At 35.2% G+C, this 19671-nt stretch overlaps 1 protein-coding gene across 2 annotated transcripts in view; it reads left to right on the forward strand.

Annotated features, from left to right (window-relative positions):
* Positions 1 to 404: 404 nt before the first annotated feature.
* Positions 405 to 19671, forward strand: part of LOC114288400 (la-related protein 1A-like) — a 28543-nt gene continuing 9276 nt past the window's right edge. The window contains exons 1-11 of one of the 2 annotated variants that reach the window (XM_082910783.1): positions 405 to 999; positions 3558 to 4113; positions 4303 to 4471; positions 4918 to 5008; positions 5265 to 5336; positions 5495 to 6069; positions 8180 to 8249; positions 16277 to 16381; positions 16481 to 16803; positions 17022 to 17165; positions 17870 to 17933. In XM_082910783.1, coding sequence (XP_082766909.1) covers positions 733 to 999; positions 3558 to 4113; positions 4303 to 4471; positions 4918 to 5008; positions 5265 to 5336; positions 5495 to 6069; positions 8180 to 8249; positions 16277 to 16381; positions 16481 to 16803; positions 17022 to 17165; positions 17870 to 17933 — 2436 coding nt within the window. In that variant the 5' untranslated portion in view covers positions 405 to 732. Of the gene's footprint in view, positions 3436 to 3557; positions 4114 to 4302; positions 4472 to 4917; positions 5009 to 5264; positions 5337 to 5494; positions 6070 to 8179; positions 8250 to 16276; positions 16382 to 16480; positions 16804 to 17021; positions 17166 to 17869; positions 17934 to 19671 lie in introns of both variants that reach the window. The other variant, XM_082910784.1, reaches the window with a different exon arrangement.

A 19671-nucleotide genomic window follows, 5' to 3' on the forward strand; every position in this document is an offset into this window, starting at 1 on the left:
GAATACTTATTAAAAACGAACAGGTTTTGAAAATTCTAAATCAAACAGAGTTATTAGTTATTTATTATTATTAACTAATAAAAAGAAAAATTGGAGGGTGCTTGAAGACTTGAAGCTTGTTTGGTTTGCTTTGAGAAACAAGTTTCATATTTTGTTTTGAAAAAATAAAAATTAATTTGATAAAAATAAAAATTCAAAAGATATTTTAAAAATTATTTATGGTATAAAAATATATAAAAATGATAAATATTTCATAAAATTAATTTTTAAATTTAAAAAAAAATTATAAAAACCAAACCATTATATTTTTCAAAATTAAAATACAACAAAATAATATCTAAAAAAGAAAAAAAGAAAAAGAAAAAATAGAAAAGGAAAGGGGCCTTCCCGGCAAATATAAGTAGGGCAACTCGGGCAGACACAGCACAACACTCTCTCTTTCAACAACAGTTCCGCACATTGGTTTGCGCCATCTGCAACTGTCAACACTCTTCTTCGGTCCTAACTTTCAAAACCCTAATTCCTCGCTCTCTCTCTCTCTCAGCCTCCACCTTCACAACACCCCCACGCACTTGTACCCAAATTCATTCAACAATGTCGTCTTCTTCACCCGAAATCACCTCTCTGCAACTCTAAGCTACTTCTCTCCTCACTTATCAAAAACAGCTCAATCGACTACTCTTTTCGAATTTCATTTCTATAAACTGAGAGATTTTATCGATTGGTGCACGAATGGTGGTCGCTGAGAATGAGGGTAGTGGGGATGAGCAGAGGGAAGTGAGTGGACGCAAATCCCCATGGAAGATACCCCTTGTGGTTCACACTAAGCCCACCCCTGATGCTCCCCTCATGGGTTCGGATTTGTGGCCAGCACTCTCCGATGCGCAGCAGCATCAGCAACAGCAGCAGCTGCAGCGCCCTAAGACTATGGATTCCGCCTCTCCCAAGCCCCAGCCGCCACCGCCGTCAGTTGCTCCTCCTTCCACTCCACCTGCTCTGGTAACTCAGATTCTGTTTATTGTGATTATGAATTTGTAGTGATTTGAAAGGTGTATGTGCTGATTTGAAGAGAATTGATGAATGCTATTGATTTGTATATGGGTTTTGATTGAAAAAAAAATGAAGAAAAAGTTTCATCTTTTGTGTGATGGAGCTTATGGAAGTTGCATTTCTGCATTGGAAACGCTTGGAATTTTTAATTATTAGCTGACACGCGTTTGCCAAGTATTGAGTATATTGTATTTGTTTCTCAAGATTTGAAGATTTGTATTTTCATAAAAACTGAAATGTTGTGAAAATGGGGAGATCTTATTATTTTTTCCTTTACATTCCTATTCTTTCGTATGCAATTTGGGTCATTTGCTTTTTTTGGTAGGTCTATAAATTAGATCATGTGTGTTTAACTGATATCTAAATGAATTTAATTGTATTTTCTTTAAAGAAAAGGTTGTTACTAGTTTACTATAGATAAATGTCTAAGTTTAATGAGTGCTGCCATATGCAGTTTTCTCATCCCAGGTAAATCTGCTAAAGAAGGAATTATTTGGAAGTGTTTCTAAACCACCCTATCTTTCATCATTTCATGGACATATATAATAAAGTGATAAGAAAAGCTCCAGTGTCAGTATTGCGTATCTCTTAACTACATTAGCATCATAGTCGCTTTCTTATAAGTAATGTGTCATCAGATTGGAAGTAAGAGATTGACAAATCATTCCTGAGTGCTAAATGATTCAGTAATTTAACCGATTTTTGTCCTCATTATCTGATGAAGTGGCGGATCAGATTGTCCAAGTGTAGGGATTTGTGTGGGGTTCCTTTTTGAGGGAAAAGTCTTTAGACACGAGTCATTGATATAATGGTGTGGACCTTATTTATTTTGTCAAAAATTTGATTACGCAACGCCTTTTTTCACTATGGGTTGATATTAACGAATTCCTCTTGTGAAGTTCGGAATTTTGCGCTTTTCCTATTATCTCACTCTTTGTAAAGTTGTCGCTTTCTTTGTTTGGTCTACAGCTTTAAAATCATGACTAGATATGATCTTCATGTTATGTTATTGAGAAAGTGGATATTCTAAGTAGCGCCTTGTTTCTTTCCTTCCATATTTTAAACTTCTTTTTCTTCAAAATTTTGGCTAAGAATATAACTTTATTAATGAGAAAATTGAGTATGGCAGGGTGGATGAGAAGCCCATCCTCATCCCCATCCCAATCCATCAAATGAAAATAATGAGAAAAGGTGAAAGAGGACCTAAAAAGAGGAGCTAACGACAAATGGAATCCTAAAAATAGTGATACACAAATATGTGTGTTTGTTATTGCTTTGGAAATTATTTTTCAATACAAAACGGGAAACTATTGTGGCAAACTTGTTTGACAAAATCTTTTTGGATAAGTTTTACGAAAATACCCCAATTTTCCAATAAACACTTTGTATTGAAAAATAATTTCTGATTTTTTGAAAAAATATTTTGCACAAAAATGAAATAGATGGGTGTTTTTCAGGCATTTCATTGTTTTTGTTTCCAAAACCACAAAAAAAAAAAAAAATAAAAAAAAAAAATAAAAAAAATGAAAAAATAAAAAATGAAAACAATATCAAACAAACTTCTCTCTTTTGTAAATTCCTTTGAAGAGGGGAAGCGTACCTGTGTCTTGGGGACCTCCTTCACACCAACAACTCTAGGTACTTAAAAGAAGCTTCCATGTGAAGAGTGGATGCATCCCCTCTTTTCCTCGTCACATGAACATTACACCTTATGTGTATGTTTTTTGGGACGAACAAAATTAAAATCTTGGAGGGCAGTGTTTTAAAAGCCGGGCGCATTGTAGGGCAGGCGTGCGCCTAAGTCTGAGGCGCAGCCTTGCACTTGGAATAGGTCGAAGTGAGGCGCATTACGCAAGGCGCAGCTTAGGTGCTGAGGCGAGGGCCTTTTTTCAAGGTGCGAGGCGTGGGCTTCATGGGCTTTACCTATTTTTCTACTCAAATTGTTGATTAAGTGCTTTTTTTGTGGGCATACCCACAGGGATTGAAAACTCTTGAATATAAAATGACCAAACATAGTCAAAAGAGAGCAGAAAGTGATAAAATATTGAATGTTATGCTTTATATCTTTTGTTGGATATTATATTTCTAGTTTTTAGAAGATTGAATGTTATGTTTAAAGATTATCGGAAATTGTTATAATTTTTGAAATTCTATATATATTTGTTATGTTGAGAAGTTTGCCTATTTTATAATTTTGGTTTTCTTCTACTACTTGCGCTTTGCTTTGGTGAGGCGTGCGCCTCACCTTGTGCCTCACGCTTGGGCTATAGGAGATCTTATCGCCTCGGTGCACCTAGAGCCTTTTAAAACAGTGTTGTAGGGTGAGACAAGAAGACTTGAGATAATTTGACATTAAGACATAAGACCCAACATGAATGACTTCAGGTTGTACATTTACTTTCTATTACTTTTTCTTTACATGTAAATATTAATAGGTAAGTTGTTTTCCAGATTTACTGCAGTATTATTGACTCTGTTTTCTGTCATATCTGTCTATGGTCTTTCAGGGACTGGGAGAGCAGCAAAAATCGCATGGGCCTGGAAACCATAATCCTTCACATAAGCACTTGCCATTGCGTCATCAAAAGGCAGGCTCCAAGCGTAATCCAAATGGTGTACCTCCTTTTCCTGTACCCTTACCCTATCACCAACCCCCAATGCCTCCGGTTTTTCACGGTATGGTACCTGTGCCGCATGCACCAGTTTCAGGATATGCTTACCCACCATACCCTGTACCCTTTCCAGGTGTTGAAACTAACATGGTGAAGTCTGGTTCTGAGACACCTATGCACTCTTTTGTTCCGCCTGCTAATGGTATAGATGCAAATAGAACCCTCCAGCCTCCACCTCGAGGTGATCCAAATGCATATGTTGCCCAATTTTGTAATAGAAGACCTAATGTGCAAGAAACTGGTGGCCGTTTTAATCCTGCATGGCATAATCAACGAGCGTTTGGTTCTAGAGACAATTTTGTTGTGCAACAGAGTATTGGGCCACGGACTTTTGTAAGGCCTCCTTTTTTTGGTCTGGCTCCGGGCTTCGTTGCTGGACCAAGCTTTCCTGGTAATAATTTGGTATTAAGTTGCAGTAATAAATAAACTAATTTATACTATTTTGTCCTTGTTTATTGGAAATTTATTAATAAGATGATATTCATTTCCTGCCATGCATTTATGCTTCTTTGTTATGGTTATTTATTTTTGGTTTCCATTTCTCTTTTGAACTGTGAAATGGTTTGACCATATGAAACAGGTCCTCCTGGATCTATGTACTATCTTCCTGCAGCACCTCCTGGCCCTATTAGGCTACCTCAGCCTCCACGCTTTGTTCCGCATCCTTTGAATACCATGGCTTATATGGCAACCCCCGAGACATTAGGTTTGAGAGCCAACATAGTGAAGCAAATTGAGTATTATTTCAGGTGAGTCATCTTCAGAAGATCATGTTTCTGGCTGGTAGATTTTAACCCTTCCTAGGTAAAAATAGGCTATTGTCCGTACTTCTAAATGATATGTTCTGTACATCAATGCGATGCAAGTCTTTGTTCACATTTTGGTGCACAGGGATATAAATAGGTGGTCATATATGTATATGTACACATCTTGGACGTGGAATGGTTCTGGTGTCTTTTAGTGGCCTTTGAAGGCACCAACCATCCTTGGTGATTAGGGATGCGATTGACTTGAGGACTCCTTTAATAATGATGGATTTGTTTAACTGTTATGTAGAAGATGTTGGAAACATTGGAATGCCTGAACCTGCCTGTCAGACATTTTCTATTTCATAATTAGTTGATAAAAGTTTAAGTTTTGTGTTGTAGACTATGATGTATATAATTGTTGAATTGGTCAATTTTTGTTCTGGCAGTGATGGAAATCTGCAGAATGATCATTACTTAATTTCTTTAATGGATGACGAAGGTTGGGTTCCAATATCCAAAATTGCTGAATTTAAGAGGGTATGGTTTGACCAAATTTCATATGTTTATATTAGAATGCTGCAAATTATTTATGTTATGCTTTTCATATGGTGTGTAGAACTGCTTAAGATATTCTATTTTACTGCCATTATGCAGATTTGTTGCCAATTTTACCAAACACACCCTCCTTTGTTATGTAGCTTGATATCAAGTTACTTGTATATAATCTGCTTGTATATCTTGAATAAGTGCAAGTTATTAAGCTTATGATATTTTCTCATACGATGAGATGCAGGTGAAGAAAATGAGTACAGACGTATCATTTATCCTTGATGCTTTGCAGACTTCTTCTACTATTGAAGTGCAGGTTAGATATTTGTGATGAGTACAGACCCAACTCTCAGCATTTGTTTAATTTTTTGATTATTGTGGTAAAGTTGTCTATTTGTGATGCTTCTGCTTCCAGTACTCTGCTTTTTGTTTGTAAAACCCTTCTTTAACCTGGATTGGGTGTTATTATTGTAGGATGGCAAGATACGAAGACGCGACGAGTGGCCAAAGTGGATTCGAACTTCAACAGAGCAGAAATTATCCTCAACAGCTCTTAGGCCCCAGGGACAAGCTGCAGAGAAGGCTACTGTTGCTTCAAAGAATGAGTTTGATAAGAAGAGTGATGAGAAGCTATCAAATAATGAGAATATGGAGGAGAACTTATCAGCAGACAGAGAAGTTATAGAAGTATCAGCTAATAGTAATGCCGAACAGAACACTGAGAAGGCTCTGTTTGATGGTGGAACACAAGCCTTTGGTGGAGAAAATGTTGATTTAAGCAAGGGATTGAATTCTGAGTTAAATATACACTTCTCAAATCTTGACTCCATTGGAAGTGCACCCAGTCCAGATTTCTCACAAGGAATGGAGCCTGCAAAATATGTTCATCATGAAAACCATGAAATGGAAAGCATGGACGTATCATCAGATTTGGCTGTACAAAATCTGGACAACCTAGCTAATGATTTTGCAAACACATTCATGCTTGATGAAGAGCTAGAACTTGAGCGAAAAACTATTAAAAAGGATAATCTTTCTTCAGTAAGAAGGTATTACATTCTTCTGCTTGTGCTTGGCACCCCTTTTCCTGCATTTGTCGAGCATTGCTCTCTTTCTGTTATTTTGTTTTTAAATAAATTAAGATGGTGTCATGCTGCCCTATTTTGTTTCTTTAACATGTTTTTTCAGGATTATTTGTAAGTTATTTTATGGTACAGATATCAAGTTACAAATTGGTGCTGTATAAATTGCCAATGTTTCCTTTTTGTTTTTCTTCACTATTCTTTCTTTCCTTTCAATGCTGAATAAAAACAGAAGGAGAAGAGGATTCCACCAGAGGAAGGTGAATCACTGGAGGGTATAAAGGGTTGCACTCCATTCTGCTGAATAAAGCCTTTATCCTGACTTCTTGGATTTTACTTTACTATTATTGTTTCCTCTTTTCAGCTCTATGTGGGATTTCTTAGGAGAACTCTTCCATAGTAAGTTATTTACAGTAGCTTTCTGGTCTAGAACTTGTCGTAATTTTTGGTTGGCATGGGATCCAACTGATATAAGTTACCAACAAGCTTATGAGGGTATAAAGGTCAATTGTCTTTTCAAGTGAATGAGATAATTCCACAGAATCCAAGTCCTCCTATGGAGCCATCTAACTGCTTGTTGGCTTTACCTTCAACCTATAAATCTGACAACCTTCTCTTCCAGAATTTTTAAGGGATATTTAGGAGTGTGTATAATGGGGATGTCTTAATAATCTTATGGAATTTTTTAGTTATTTTACATATTAGTTCAGCTAGTTTGGTTACAGGTCTTGTTATTTCCTATTTATGGTGAGGGTTAGTTGAGTTACTCTAGGCTATAGTTGTCAAGTCAGGATAAATATGAACTATTTAGACTTAAAAATGTTGTTTTGAATGTTGATCACATGGTTTAATATCTTAACAACAATGTTTTTAACATTACAACTAAAGTGATAGAAACACTCACTTCAAAGGGGGTAAAGAAACCCAAATCTCCAAACTTGAAAAAAAAGGCCTCACTTGATGCCTTCAAAAGATTCCTTGAATAAGTGAAAACACTTGTATAAAGTTGAATATATATATGCCTCTTATGTTGTAGAGAGAGAAGGTTCATTGTTTTTTAGTGTTTAAAAGGGTTGTGTGAACCATTTTTCAACAATAAAAAGTAATGAAAACCAGAAATTGATTTCAGCGAATCGAAAGTGAATCGATCGATTAACAAATTACTGATACAGTTCATTGATTCATCCTCAATTCACAGCTGTTTGGATTTCATTCAACCTTGTTCGTATCGATTACCCACTGAATCAAATCGAATTGTGCAATTTGAATCGTAAATTGTATGATCCTAATAACAAAGTGTCCAAGGTATTAAAATTTGCTTACTTGTGGGAAACTATTTGATATTCAGTAGATTTTGCTTTTTTTGTAGAGTTGCTATTTTTCTTTGAGTTTCTTATTTCGTGTTTTGCTTTGAGCTGGGTTGAAATTCCTTTCTTGGATTAGAAGCCATGTTTATGAAGCTTCTGTTCCAATTTTTTTTTTATTTTTTTATAGAGTTACTATTTTGCTCAGATTTTCCTATTTCTGGTGTTCTGCTTCAAGTTGGGTTTAAAGTCCTTTCTTGTATTAGAAGCCATGTTTACGAATTTTTTCTTCCCTTTTTTGGGTAGAGTTGCTATTTTTTCTTAGAGTTTGCTATTTCTGGCGTTCTGCTTTGAGCTGGGTTTAAAGTCCTTTCTTGGATTATTGTTTGATAAAATTTGTCCAGCAATATTTAATTCCGCTTTCTCATCTTGTATTTTGAGGTTGTTGAAATTAATTGAAGCATTTTTGGATGAAATATAATTTCTTAAGAAAGAAAAATATTATTTAAGTTCTTCACGGGCAGAAGTTTACTTAATCACATTATGATTATTTCTCAGTATTCCTTGATCTTGGATAAGTTGCTATAGGAATAAGTTATTTGTTCAGGCATAACAGTAAATAAGATTTAGTAATTTAACAATAATAGATATGTCAGTTGTAGTGTTGCAGTACACAGTATATTTACTTTTTACTGATTGTTTGTCATAACCTTGATAAATTTACTTATTTGTAATTATTGTCTTGTTCATCTGGATTGGATTATTGCCAAAAGGATTGATGATGAAGATGAAGAGATGGTTGTCAATGATCAGGCTGTTGAGAGGCTAGTAATTGTCACCCAGGTATGGCTGTTAAGATGGAGATTTATTTTGTATTATCTTAAAGTGTTCTCTCTATCATTTGTTCTTAAAATTGGTGTAACTGTTGCTATGTCACTTGAATTTTTGCTTGAAGGAAACTTTTATGATACTTCTTTTTCTCTTATCCATCAAAAGAGACGTAGCTTTTGAAGCCAAAATGGATTTTCCTTGATATCTAACTTAATGCATGAAAGGATCCATGAAAAACCACAGAATGGCCTGAAAATCCATAGTAAAGACTTTTACAAAATGTTCAATTTTTCATAGGGCAGATGAGCTTTGGAGATGGCTTACAGTTTTACTTGTATACTTCTGTCTGGAGGTTGCTCCCCTTTAGGCACTTTTTTTTATGAATATGTTTACTATTATACACACATATATATACAAATTGAGGTGGAGAAATGGGGATATTGGGAAGACAAAGGTGCTGGATACCATGGACAACTTGGGTTCCGTTCTGTATGGAAAGTTAGTGAGATTGCAGCAAATAAAAAATTTAAGCTATTTACTCGCCTGAAAGGATTAGTTGGTCCCAAAATGAGAGGATTTGAAAGGAAAAAGTACCAAGTCTATTTGTCCTTCAATTGTCAAACTCTATAAGTATGATCCACTGCATTGAAAATGTTGAAGATAGTGGGCTCCAATGGGGGAAGATAACTTATTGGCCAATACCTTTTATTCCTTTTGCCTAATTGGGTCTTCATCTTCGTTTGGGCATTCATTCCAATTGGTATTAGAATGTAGTCCTCAAGAGATGGCAAAGTACATTGGTTGTCTAGCTATTATGCAAGTTGGTTAAAGGTGTTGGTCAGCTTAGCTGGTAAAGTCCCTTGGTAGCTGTAATCCTGCCTTCATCTGGTTTGGTCATGTCATGGGTAGCCCTACCCATGTTGTGTATAACCCATCACCATTGGAACCAAAAGAAGTGTAAAATTGAGATTGTTCTATGGTTTCTATTGGTTTCCTTTCTTAATAGATTCATCTTGTTTTGGTGCCTTTTTTGGTTGCCAAGCAGTTGTAATAGATCTAGTGGCATTTTTGTGTGTGAGAGTTGAATACTGCCCACAGTAACAGGTGGACTTAGAGATTGAAGATTTGAAACATGTCATGTGTTAGGACAGGGTGTGTGTTGAAAGTAAGGAATAGCTTGGAGATTCACATCTCCTTGATGAATATTGTTCACCTTAACTCGTGGCGGTGGAGATTTTTGTAAGGGAGATATAAGCATATTTGGTCTGTGAAGGAGTATATTCCAACTGAAAGTCTTTTTCAACAGAGAAATCTGGTTTCATTTGGGAAATGTTGTAAATGATATGTAATAAATTAACATGCTTGGTGCGGAAATGCTAATTTTAGTATAATTGTTGGCCTTTGCCAATTGGGACTCGTCATTACCACATTGACATTAGGGGCAATCCTTCTTCTAAGCCTTATTTGTAGAGCTTGATGATGGAGTACGAGTGTGGTGAACACTCTCCTATTAGCAGTGAGCCCAAAATTAATGTATCGCTGATGCTGGTTTAAATTTTGTTATATGGCTGAATGCTTAGTAAAAATATAAGGTTGTAAGGTTTGGTATTTAGATGATAACAGGTCGAGGTTTGAGAGTAAAAAGAGGATTTATGGCGTTGTTTGGGGGGACTGTTTCAAGTGCTGTGAACAGTACTCATGAACAATTCCTTTGTTGGTCTTGGATTCTTTTGCAAGTAGGGTGCGAGGGTTAAAGAACTGTGAAGTTTGGGGGGTTGAATAAGGTTTAATACATATTTGGTTTTCTTGTTTTAAAGGTTACAAATGCAAAAAAATTGAAAAGAAAAAAAAAAAAAAAAGACTTTGGAGACCTGCAAAAAGTCTTAGCATCACACAAGCTATAGAAGAGCTGCAAATGCTTTCAAAAATCTCCAAAGAATGTTCTCCCATCTATTATAGGCACTACATTGCTTTAAAAAGACTTTGGAGACCACTAGGATTAGAATTTCTAAATAGGAAACTAAACTTTTGACTTCTAAAATCTATATAAAATCAAATAAGGCCATAAATAAAAACCAACTAAATAACTTGACCCATAAGACGACTCATGGACAATCTGTAAAATCCATGTCTAGATAAGGCCAAAATTATGAAACTAACCCTAGCTCTTAAAATTTAATAAAACTTTATTGAAACTCCTCGCATTACACTAAGCCTAAAATTAGATAGAATAAGACTCATTGATACTAAAACTCAACTATGCGATCCCAAGTGGGCCTCAACTTAAAACCAACGAGCTTCCAAAATTTTCCACCTCTTTATATTTACTTTTTCTCAAGCTCTTTATGGTTTGCGTCACTTGGTTCCCCAAAGGTTGCTATTTTCTTGGTTGGAATCAACTAACAAAGTTTCTCTTGTAAGGTCACCTAATTCAGAAAAATTGGTTTTTCTCTGATCCAATTGGTCTGTGCGTAATCACTTCTGGTTCATTTGCAATTTTCATGTGCCATAAAACCCATATTATTGTGCAAATTCTTTGTGGTGGGCCTTCAAAGCTACTAAATTTTAAAAAATTTATATGAACAACTTTATAGGGCAGGAGGCTTTGGTGGGTTTACCTTTGGTCATGACCTAACGCAATGTCAAGAACTATCTGCCTCCAGCACTGTGGCTCAAGTTTTAGCCATGGGAATTAGCTTCTGCACAAATGTAGTTGGGGGATAAGGCCAAGGTTCAAAAAAGTGTTGTTACATAACGGTAGTGGCTGTTACGTAATGGTTTCGGTGGTTACCACGTCTTCTTATTGTCAAAAAATCTATGTGAATGAAAGTCCCGAGTGTAACTTCAATTGAGCTTTTTGGCACATCTGTCTATAAAAAAAAACTATTATTTTAAGCTTTTAGTCATTGAAATCTCATAAAAAACATAAACTTGGCTTGAAAATATAAGGCTCTGTTTGGTTGTGTTTTGTAATCATGATTCTACACCTTGATTCAAACATCATGTTTGGTTAGAGTTCTCAAAACACATTTCCAAAACTCAGCACAAAACACTCTGTCTGAGCCGCGGTTTTTGGATTTTTTTTTTTCAAATTTGGTCTAACCGGTCGTCCGGCTGGTTGATTGAAACGGTGATTTTTTTTTTTTTTTTTTTGACAATTGATATGTTAATTTTTATATATTCGAAAAAAATATTTTCTGAATTTTTAAATTTTTTTTTGTACTTTAAATTAATTTTGAGTTGTATGTTTGGTTATGAGTTGTAAATTTTCGTATCAAATATCAAATGTCACATCAACAATTCCCCACTTAATTCAAAACCTTTTCCAAAACTCTTTACCAAACAATTTTCCACACTCAAATCATAATTCCAAACTTCACAAACTCAAAATACAACTCATACTTTCAAATCATAATTACAAAACTCTACCAAACGCAACCTAAGATCTACATCATTGGAGTCCCCCCAATTTTCAAGGTTCACAAGATTCAGTTGCAAACAAGGTTAGATGAAGTTAGATATGTTTTTTTCCCTAATTTGTTTCTTATATTTTGATAAATTGATTCCTTGAAGATTTGTCATTATTAAATTAAATCTACTTTGTTTTAGGTTAGATTTGTTGAAAATGTTGAAAACTTGGAGATCGAACACTTGTAACTTGCATAAAAACTCTTCATACTGATTCAAAACTAATTAAAAATTAGTACATATATTTGAATCATAGAAATTAAATAAAATCTACCAGGAATTACTTTAAACTTCAATAAATGTGATTTTGGAAGAAAGAACACGCATATTGGTATTTTTTTTGTGTATTTATCAACAAAAAAAAAAAAAATTATTGGTATTTTTTGGTGAAGTTGTATTGAGGAAAAAAAAAAAAAAATCATGGTTCTGGTTGCCTATTTGTATGCATATGGTGTGAAGACTTGAGAAACTGATGACAGATTTCTTGTAGGGAGGTTTAGGGGATGAATTTAAGTATTGGAAAGGGCGTGTTCAACTGTTAAGGAAGGAGGGTTGGGAATTAGGAAGCTACAATTATTTGACCAGGCTTTTAGGTAAGGGTTGTGGAGATTTTCCTTGAAAAGAGAGTTTGTGAAGGAGGGTGATCTTGGGGGAAATATGGCAGCTTGATGGGTGGGCGGACTGATATTATTAGAAGCCCTCATGGACCGAAATCTTTGACTGAATCTGATGTTTTGTTGAAGATTTTTTTACCATCTTTCATTTGAAAGTGGCGAATGGTTGCATAGTGCATTTCTGACAGGATATTTGGTTGGCCAACACCCATTGATGGTGGGTTTTCTTGAACTATTTCTAATTACAGTAGATAGAGAAGCAGTTGTGACAGGCTTTCTAGTTTTTCCTAGTGTTTGAGGTGTGTGGCACCTCAATTCAGGAGAACTTTCATGACTAGGAGGTGGAATCTGTTGGGGCTTGGGATGCTCCTAGATCCTTATATCCAAGGAGGATTGGAGGACATCTTGGCTTGAAGACCTATGAACGAATTGTTTTCAGTGAGATTGTTCTAGATCACGTTTTGATAGATTGGTGATTCTTCTCTACGAAGTCCCAACAAAGGTGGCTTATTTTCTTGGACTGCTACTAAGGAGTCCATTTTAACCTTGGATAATGTAAGGTTAATTCAAGATCCCAGTGAAGGTGGCAAGGTCATTAGAAAAGCTGACGAGGGATTTCCTTTGGGAAGGTAAGGATAAGGAAAAGAAGGATCACTTGGTGAATTGGGAGATAGTTTCACTCCCCAAGGAGGAAGGGGGTTTGGCAATTGGTAACATTGTGTCTAGGAACGTGGCTCTTCTTGGTAAATGGTTGTGGAGATTTCTATCTGAGAGTAATTCACTTTGGCATTCTGTAATTAGAGGCAATTATGGGGTTCAATATAATGGCAAGGATTCACAAGTGGTCTCAAGGGGCAATTATTGGGCTCCGTGGATGTCAATTTCTCAAATCTTTTCACTTTGGTCTCGTTTTCTTTCTGTGAGGGTGAGTAATGGGGAACTTGTTCGATTTTGGGAGGATGTTTGGATGGGCACCTCTTCCTTTGCTTCGGATTTTCCACATCTCTGTAGAGTGGCTTAGTGTCATAATACTTGTATTGCCTCCATGGCTTGTTCTTCTTTGGCTCTAATCTCTCGGAATTTTAATTTTTCTAGGAATCTCAATGATAGAGCGGCTGCACAGTTGACATCTTTGTTGTCAAGACTTGATCATTTTTCTTAATTGTCTCTTTTGGAAGATAAGAGGGTTTGGGCTCTTCATTGATCGGGTATCTTTTCTTGTAAATCTTTCTTCATTGAGTACCCTCAAATTCCTCATTTTCCTTTTTGTTAAAAAATTTAGAAGGCTTGTGTTCCTCTTAAGGTGAAGGTGTTCATGTGGTCATTGATTCATGGAGGCATTTAACAAATGATTCATTGTTAAAAAGGAGACCTAATCATTTTCTAACTCCTCAATGGCTCATTATGTGTTGTAAGGATGGTGAATCCTTGGGTCATTTATTTTTGCATTGTCTAGTTGCTTTGAGCTTATGGCACAGGTTTCTTTTGAAGAATGTTTTGTGGGTGGCACCAAAGGGTAGTGTGCAAATGCTACTAAGACTTTCGTGTATTGGGGGGATCGAAGAGGGCCAAAGTGTTGTGGTATTGTACCATCTTTGCAACTTTTTGGGTTATGGTTGGAAAGGAATGCGTTGGTTTTTGAAGATAAAGCTTGGGATGTGGATTTTCTGTGGGATAAAATTAGTCACTTAACTTCCTTCTGGGCTTTGGTGAACCCTCTTTTTAAAGGAATTCCACTGTTTTTGCTAGCTAGAGATTGGGTGTCGGTGTGTGGCATGTAGGAGCTTTGTTGATGTAGCCTTTGCTTGGATTATGTTTTTTACTTTCCTTTGTTTTTTCTTATTTGTAGAGGATATCCTCGTCTGTTTTTTGATTTATCAATAAAATTCTTTGTTGTTGATCCAAAAAAAAGATGTCTTAGTGGAGCTGTGTTTCATGTGCAAGCAGATGGGGGACGATACCAACCACCTTTTGTTGCATTGCCCAATGGCAAGGGAGCTTTGAAATTTATTGTTTTCGCTCTTTAGTGTTGTGTGATTGATGCTTTGCACACAAAAGAGTTGTTTGCTTTTTGGACTGGCGGGTGTGCCAGAGGAAAATGCAAGAGGGTTTGGGAGTCTACCCATTTATGTGTTGTTTTTTGTGTTATCTAACCCTTTTGGTGTTTTGGTGTACATGGCTATGTCCCAGTTTTTGGGTGCCTTTTCTAATACGTTTTTACTTTAAAAAAACTAGTTTAATGGCATTGAGATGGAGATGAACACTATTGATAATTATATATACTTTCACAGTTTCAGTGGCTGCACTGTAGTGATGTAGGACATTGGGTGTGTTTCATAACTGATACTTTCAAGGATGGGCCTTTATATGTTTCTGTTTTTATTTTTCCCCCTGTATATCTAACAGTTTTTCCTTTTTCATGTTCCAAAAGAAGAAAAAAGAACCAGTTCTTACTACTGACCATTCTCTTATTGAGTAATGTATTATGTTTGATCATAAGAGGAATGTTGTAATAATTTCTTCAGTCTCAAATGCAGTACCCAAAAGTTACATCATCCATTAAGTGGGGGATCACACCATTTCTTTAGCCTTTAGGAAGATTTGAAGTTGCCAGTTCTGCCTAAGACAGCAGAATTTTGAGAGTCCAAGTCATTGGACTCTTTGTTTGCCCGACATCGTAGGTGGCTGTGTTGTTTCCACTAAACTGTTGGACTTGTTTGAATATCAGCCAACAAGTTCACAACGTTATATAAATGGCCTTGTAGTCTGTTGATAGACAAAAAATAAGATCCAAAAATTATCTTCTTCACAAGTACTGTATGCGGTCTTGTAGTGGCCTATTTCTTTTTATCAGCAATAAAGAAAATTGTATTAGAAAATGTGCTGAAGGGGCACAACCCTTGTACAACCAAATAAAAAGAAATAGAAAGAAAATAAGAGGAGGAAAAAAATACAAAAATAGATCCAATACCCCTTACAACCTATGAAACCTTCACCACTGAAATGCCTCTATAACAAACCATTTTCACAAAAAGGTGCTTTTGCGCCTTTTGACTTTGATTTCCATTTCTCTCCACCCGCCTTTTCCTATAACAACATTTCTTGGATGACTAATACTGGATTGATCACAATTTATCTTCATTTTTGTCTTATTTAAAAGGCGCTTTATATCGTTGTTGTCAAATCGCTAATTGAATTGTGAATCATAAGATTCACTTTAATTTTAATAATATATAATTTATGTATGTATATACATATAAAAATACATCCTGTTTAAAATGAAATAAATATTAATATAACTAAAATCATATATATCAATATAACTAACTGGTCTATTTTTTATTTTTTGATGTGAAAATGATGTTATTGCATGGATTGTGCAAACAAATCCATGAATAGAATTGAATTGCAAATTGAAATTCACTTAATTTAAGATTCATCAACATGATTTGGATTGTTTTGCTTGAAAGTTGTATCGAATCATGAATTGAAAGTTGTATCGAATCATGAATCGCACAATTCTAACAACCATGCTTTATATATATATGGATGCATCCCCACGAGGGTTGAACACTGCTTCATCTTATCAATCACACCTAGTAGCTTGCCATATGAAGGCATTCACTTGATTGTTCTTCTCAAATTCAAGCGTCTTTATAGAAGTCTCTCTCTCTCTCTCTCTCAAGTTGTGCTTTGATTAGGTGCTTTATCTTTTCTTCTTTCTCTGTGTGATTTTATTTTTTATTTTTTATTTTTTATAACTGTTCAGGCAGCTTGCAATATATAATGTCAATTTCTATCTTGATAGTTAACTTATCTTATTATGTCTTTATTCTGTTGTGATGGCTCATTGAGGCTTTCATGATCTCTTTATGTTAAAAAGAATGGAATCTATCATCTATGTTATTCTTAATCTGTTGGTATCTGATAACTAATGGTACTTTATTGGCTGTGCAGAATAGTGGAACAGGTGGAGGATCTGGAATTGGTGTAAACGAGTCAAAGTCCATATCTAATGAGCTTGCTTATGCTATAAATGACGGCCTTTACTTCTATGAGCAGGTTGATGGGCCTTTGCTCTTGTTCTTCTGCATTTATGTTATTTTGAAAATTCTTGATAAAACATTACAAAAGATGTCCTAATTTATATGCTATTGCCAGGAATTGAAAGCTAAGCGATCTAATCGTAGAAAAAATTCAAGTAGTGAGAGTAGAGATGGGAACAACAAATCCTCCAGTGTTGCTGTGGCAGCTACAAATTCAAGGGCTAGTGAACATTCAGCGGGTAGTAGTGGCTGTGAAGGGCCTGGAAATGCTAATTTCCGAAGGAAACAAAATAAAGGCTTTTCCAAGCAGCAACAACGGTTATTTCCTAGCAACTTTAAAAATCATGGAACTGGCCGTAATTCTGGTGTTATATCCGAGAGTCCACCTAGTTTTTCAGTTGGGTTTTTCTTTGGTTCTACGCCTCCTGAAAGTCATGGGTGAGTTCAAAATAACATAATTTGTGGATATGTTGGTTTAGCTAAGTTACTGTTTTGTTAGCATTTCAAAAGTACTTTGTTTTTTCATGTGAGAGTGAAAAGTTGAATTTGAGTTCAAAAGTCAAGGATGGAAAGATTAAAAATACATTTACCAAGTTGCTTGAATAATTTATTGTTCTCTTACTTTGTTAATTCATAATTGAACCACAATTTTACAGACTGAGGTCGTCAAAGTTGAGTGCTTCTCCTCATGTTAATCTTTCTGGAAACAGTCCGCCTGTTGGTTCCATGCCAAAGCCATTTCCACCATTTCAGCATCCAAGTCATCAGCTGTTGGAAGAAAATGGCTTCAAACAGCAAAAGTAAGGAGAGTTGTTTTGGGTGCATAGATATTCATGTGTGTTATCATTGTTTTAAAAATTGGCTGATTGTCATGCTACTGTATTGAAGCTCTCCATCACTATTACAGATTAATGCGTCAATCATAATAGAACTTAGAGCTGTATTGATTGTTATGGCCAGTTCTGTTCATTACAATGCTGTAATGGTCACTATAGGCCATTAAGAATTAGACAGGACAAACTTGCTACAACCTCCTTCTCCTCCTTTTAATTAATTTCAACTATTTCTTCCATTTGAATTTAGACTATTTGATTTCCACTTTCAATATAAAGTTTCGAGATTGAAAAGAAATATGTGTTCACTTCTCCAGAATGACGAAATCTAAATGCATTCATACTTTAGATATTTGGCTTGTTATCATATTTATTGGTATGGTTGACCCATCTAGTTTTTTGCTCTTCATTTGGTTAATATAGACCTGAAATTATTGAGGATGATGAAAAAAATGGTAAAGAGGTAATAGTAGAAAGTAATTTCTGATTGTTGGGTTGGAACCCATATAAATTCAATACTAATAGCAAATCATTTATGTGGGTATCATAAATGTACTAAAAATAATTAAAAATGTGAAAATCTAATGAATTGAGGTGATACATTCTATATGTATATCTGTGAAGTCCCTCATTTCTTAAGGTTTTCTCATGTGCTTGCTCTTCCCATGTAGGTACCTGAAATATCAAACGCGGTGCCTTAATGACCGAAAGAAATTGGGAATTGGTTGCAGTGAGGTTACTTCTCAAAAATTCTCTCACTGCATCTTAATTTTAATATGAAAGCTAATATGTGGGAGTTGTGTACTTCTGATTGTTTTTAGAGGAATGAGGATTCTGCTTCTTGATACAATCCTTTCCTTACTGTTTCTGTTTCGATCTCTCTCTCTCTCTCTTTTACTCTTACTGAGGCCAAATAAGCAATGCCATCTTCTATTTTTTTAATATATATATATATATATATTCTTTTATGTTTGTTTTTGTGACCTTGATCAAAGATTTTGGGTTGGTTTCCCTTTATGCTCATTTATTTTTTATTTTCTTTGTGCATTGTTACTTGTTTACCTTTTAAAATTGTCAAGGAACCTGCGTGGTTCCATATTTTACTAGTAATTATCGCATGCTAATGAAGTATTCATATCTTAAAGACATTTACCTTATTTGGTGCAACTTATAGGGTTACTTACAATTATTTATTTATTTTGGGAATTTGTGCTAGTGTTTGGTATAGCTTTTGTTTACGGCTCACCGCTTATATAATGCAAAAACAACTTGAATAATTTGAAGAAAGCTGATTATTGAGAGAAGCTAAGGGAGGTGCTTTTAGTATAGTTTTTGTTTTTTAATATCAGCTTTTAGCCTCCCAATAATCATATTTGTTCAGCTATTTTAAGCTATTTTTGCCTTACAGCAATAAGCAAAAGCTGCACCAAACCCTCTGGTACAAATTCCCAATATAAAAAGCCATAAGCATCCCCTTAAGCTGCACCAAACAGAGCCAATTACTTGTATAGGGATGCAAAATAACCGAGTTGCTTGCGAGCTCGGCTTGTTAAGGGCTTGGCTCGGCTTAGTTTGTTAAGTAAATGAACAAGCTCGAGCTTGATTTTGAGGCTCGTTTAATAAACGAGCCAAGCTGGAGCTCGAATAAGCTCGTCTTGTCAAGTTTGATTCATTTATCTTTATTTAAATTATAAAATAAATACATTATTTATATATTAAATAATATAAAATATTTATAAATAATAGCATAACTATATTATTTATATGTTAAAATAATATAAATAATATTTTTATTTAAGTTTTTATTAAATAATATATAAGTATATTATTTATATATTTAAATAATAATAAAAAAAATTATTCAGCTTCGAGTTGAGCTCGATTAGTTATCGAGTTGAGCTTCAGCTGGATAATTGAGCTTCATAAATAAATGAGCCAAGCTCGAGCTTAGCAAAGCTCGGCTCAGAAGGATATGGAAATGATATTTATAAAGTTCTTATTTGTATCTTTGTGTCTCTCTTTGTTGATCGATATGGGTCGCTATTTTAGTGTGAGGATGGTTTTCTGCTTCCATAGCATGCTCATCTTTGGCTCCAATTTCTTGGAATTTTAATTTTCCTAGAAATCTTAATGATAGGGCGGTTGGGGAATTGGTGGATCTTTTGTCAAGACTTGAACATGTCTCTTTGGTTTTGACTTTAGAGGACAAGTGGGTTTGGGCTGTTCATTCTTCGAACTCCTTTTCTTGTAAATCTTTTTTCGACAAACTCATTGATAAGTCTCATATACCTTTGTTCCCTTTTCACAAGAAGATATGGAGTACTTGTGTTCCTCTTAAGATAAAGATGTTCATGTGGATTTTGGTTCATAGAGGCATGTTAACAAATGATACATTGCAAAGGAGGCCTTCCCATTTGGATCATTTATTTCTGCATTGTTCGGTGGTAGCGAGCTTATGGCAAGTGTTGTTTTG

Source organism: Camellia sinensis, unplaced genomic scaffold (genome assembly GCF_055761805.1).
Source record: "Camellia sinensis isolate YWXY unplaced genomic scaffold, ASM5576180v1 Unanchor1, whole genome shotgun sequence".
Classification (NCBI taxonomy): domain Eukaryota; kingdom Viridiplantae; phylum Streptophyta; class Magnoliopsida; order Ericales; family Theaceae; genus Camellia; species Camellia sinensis.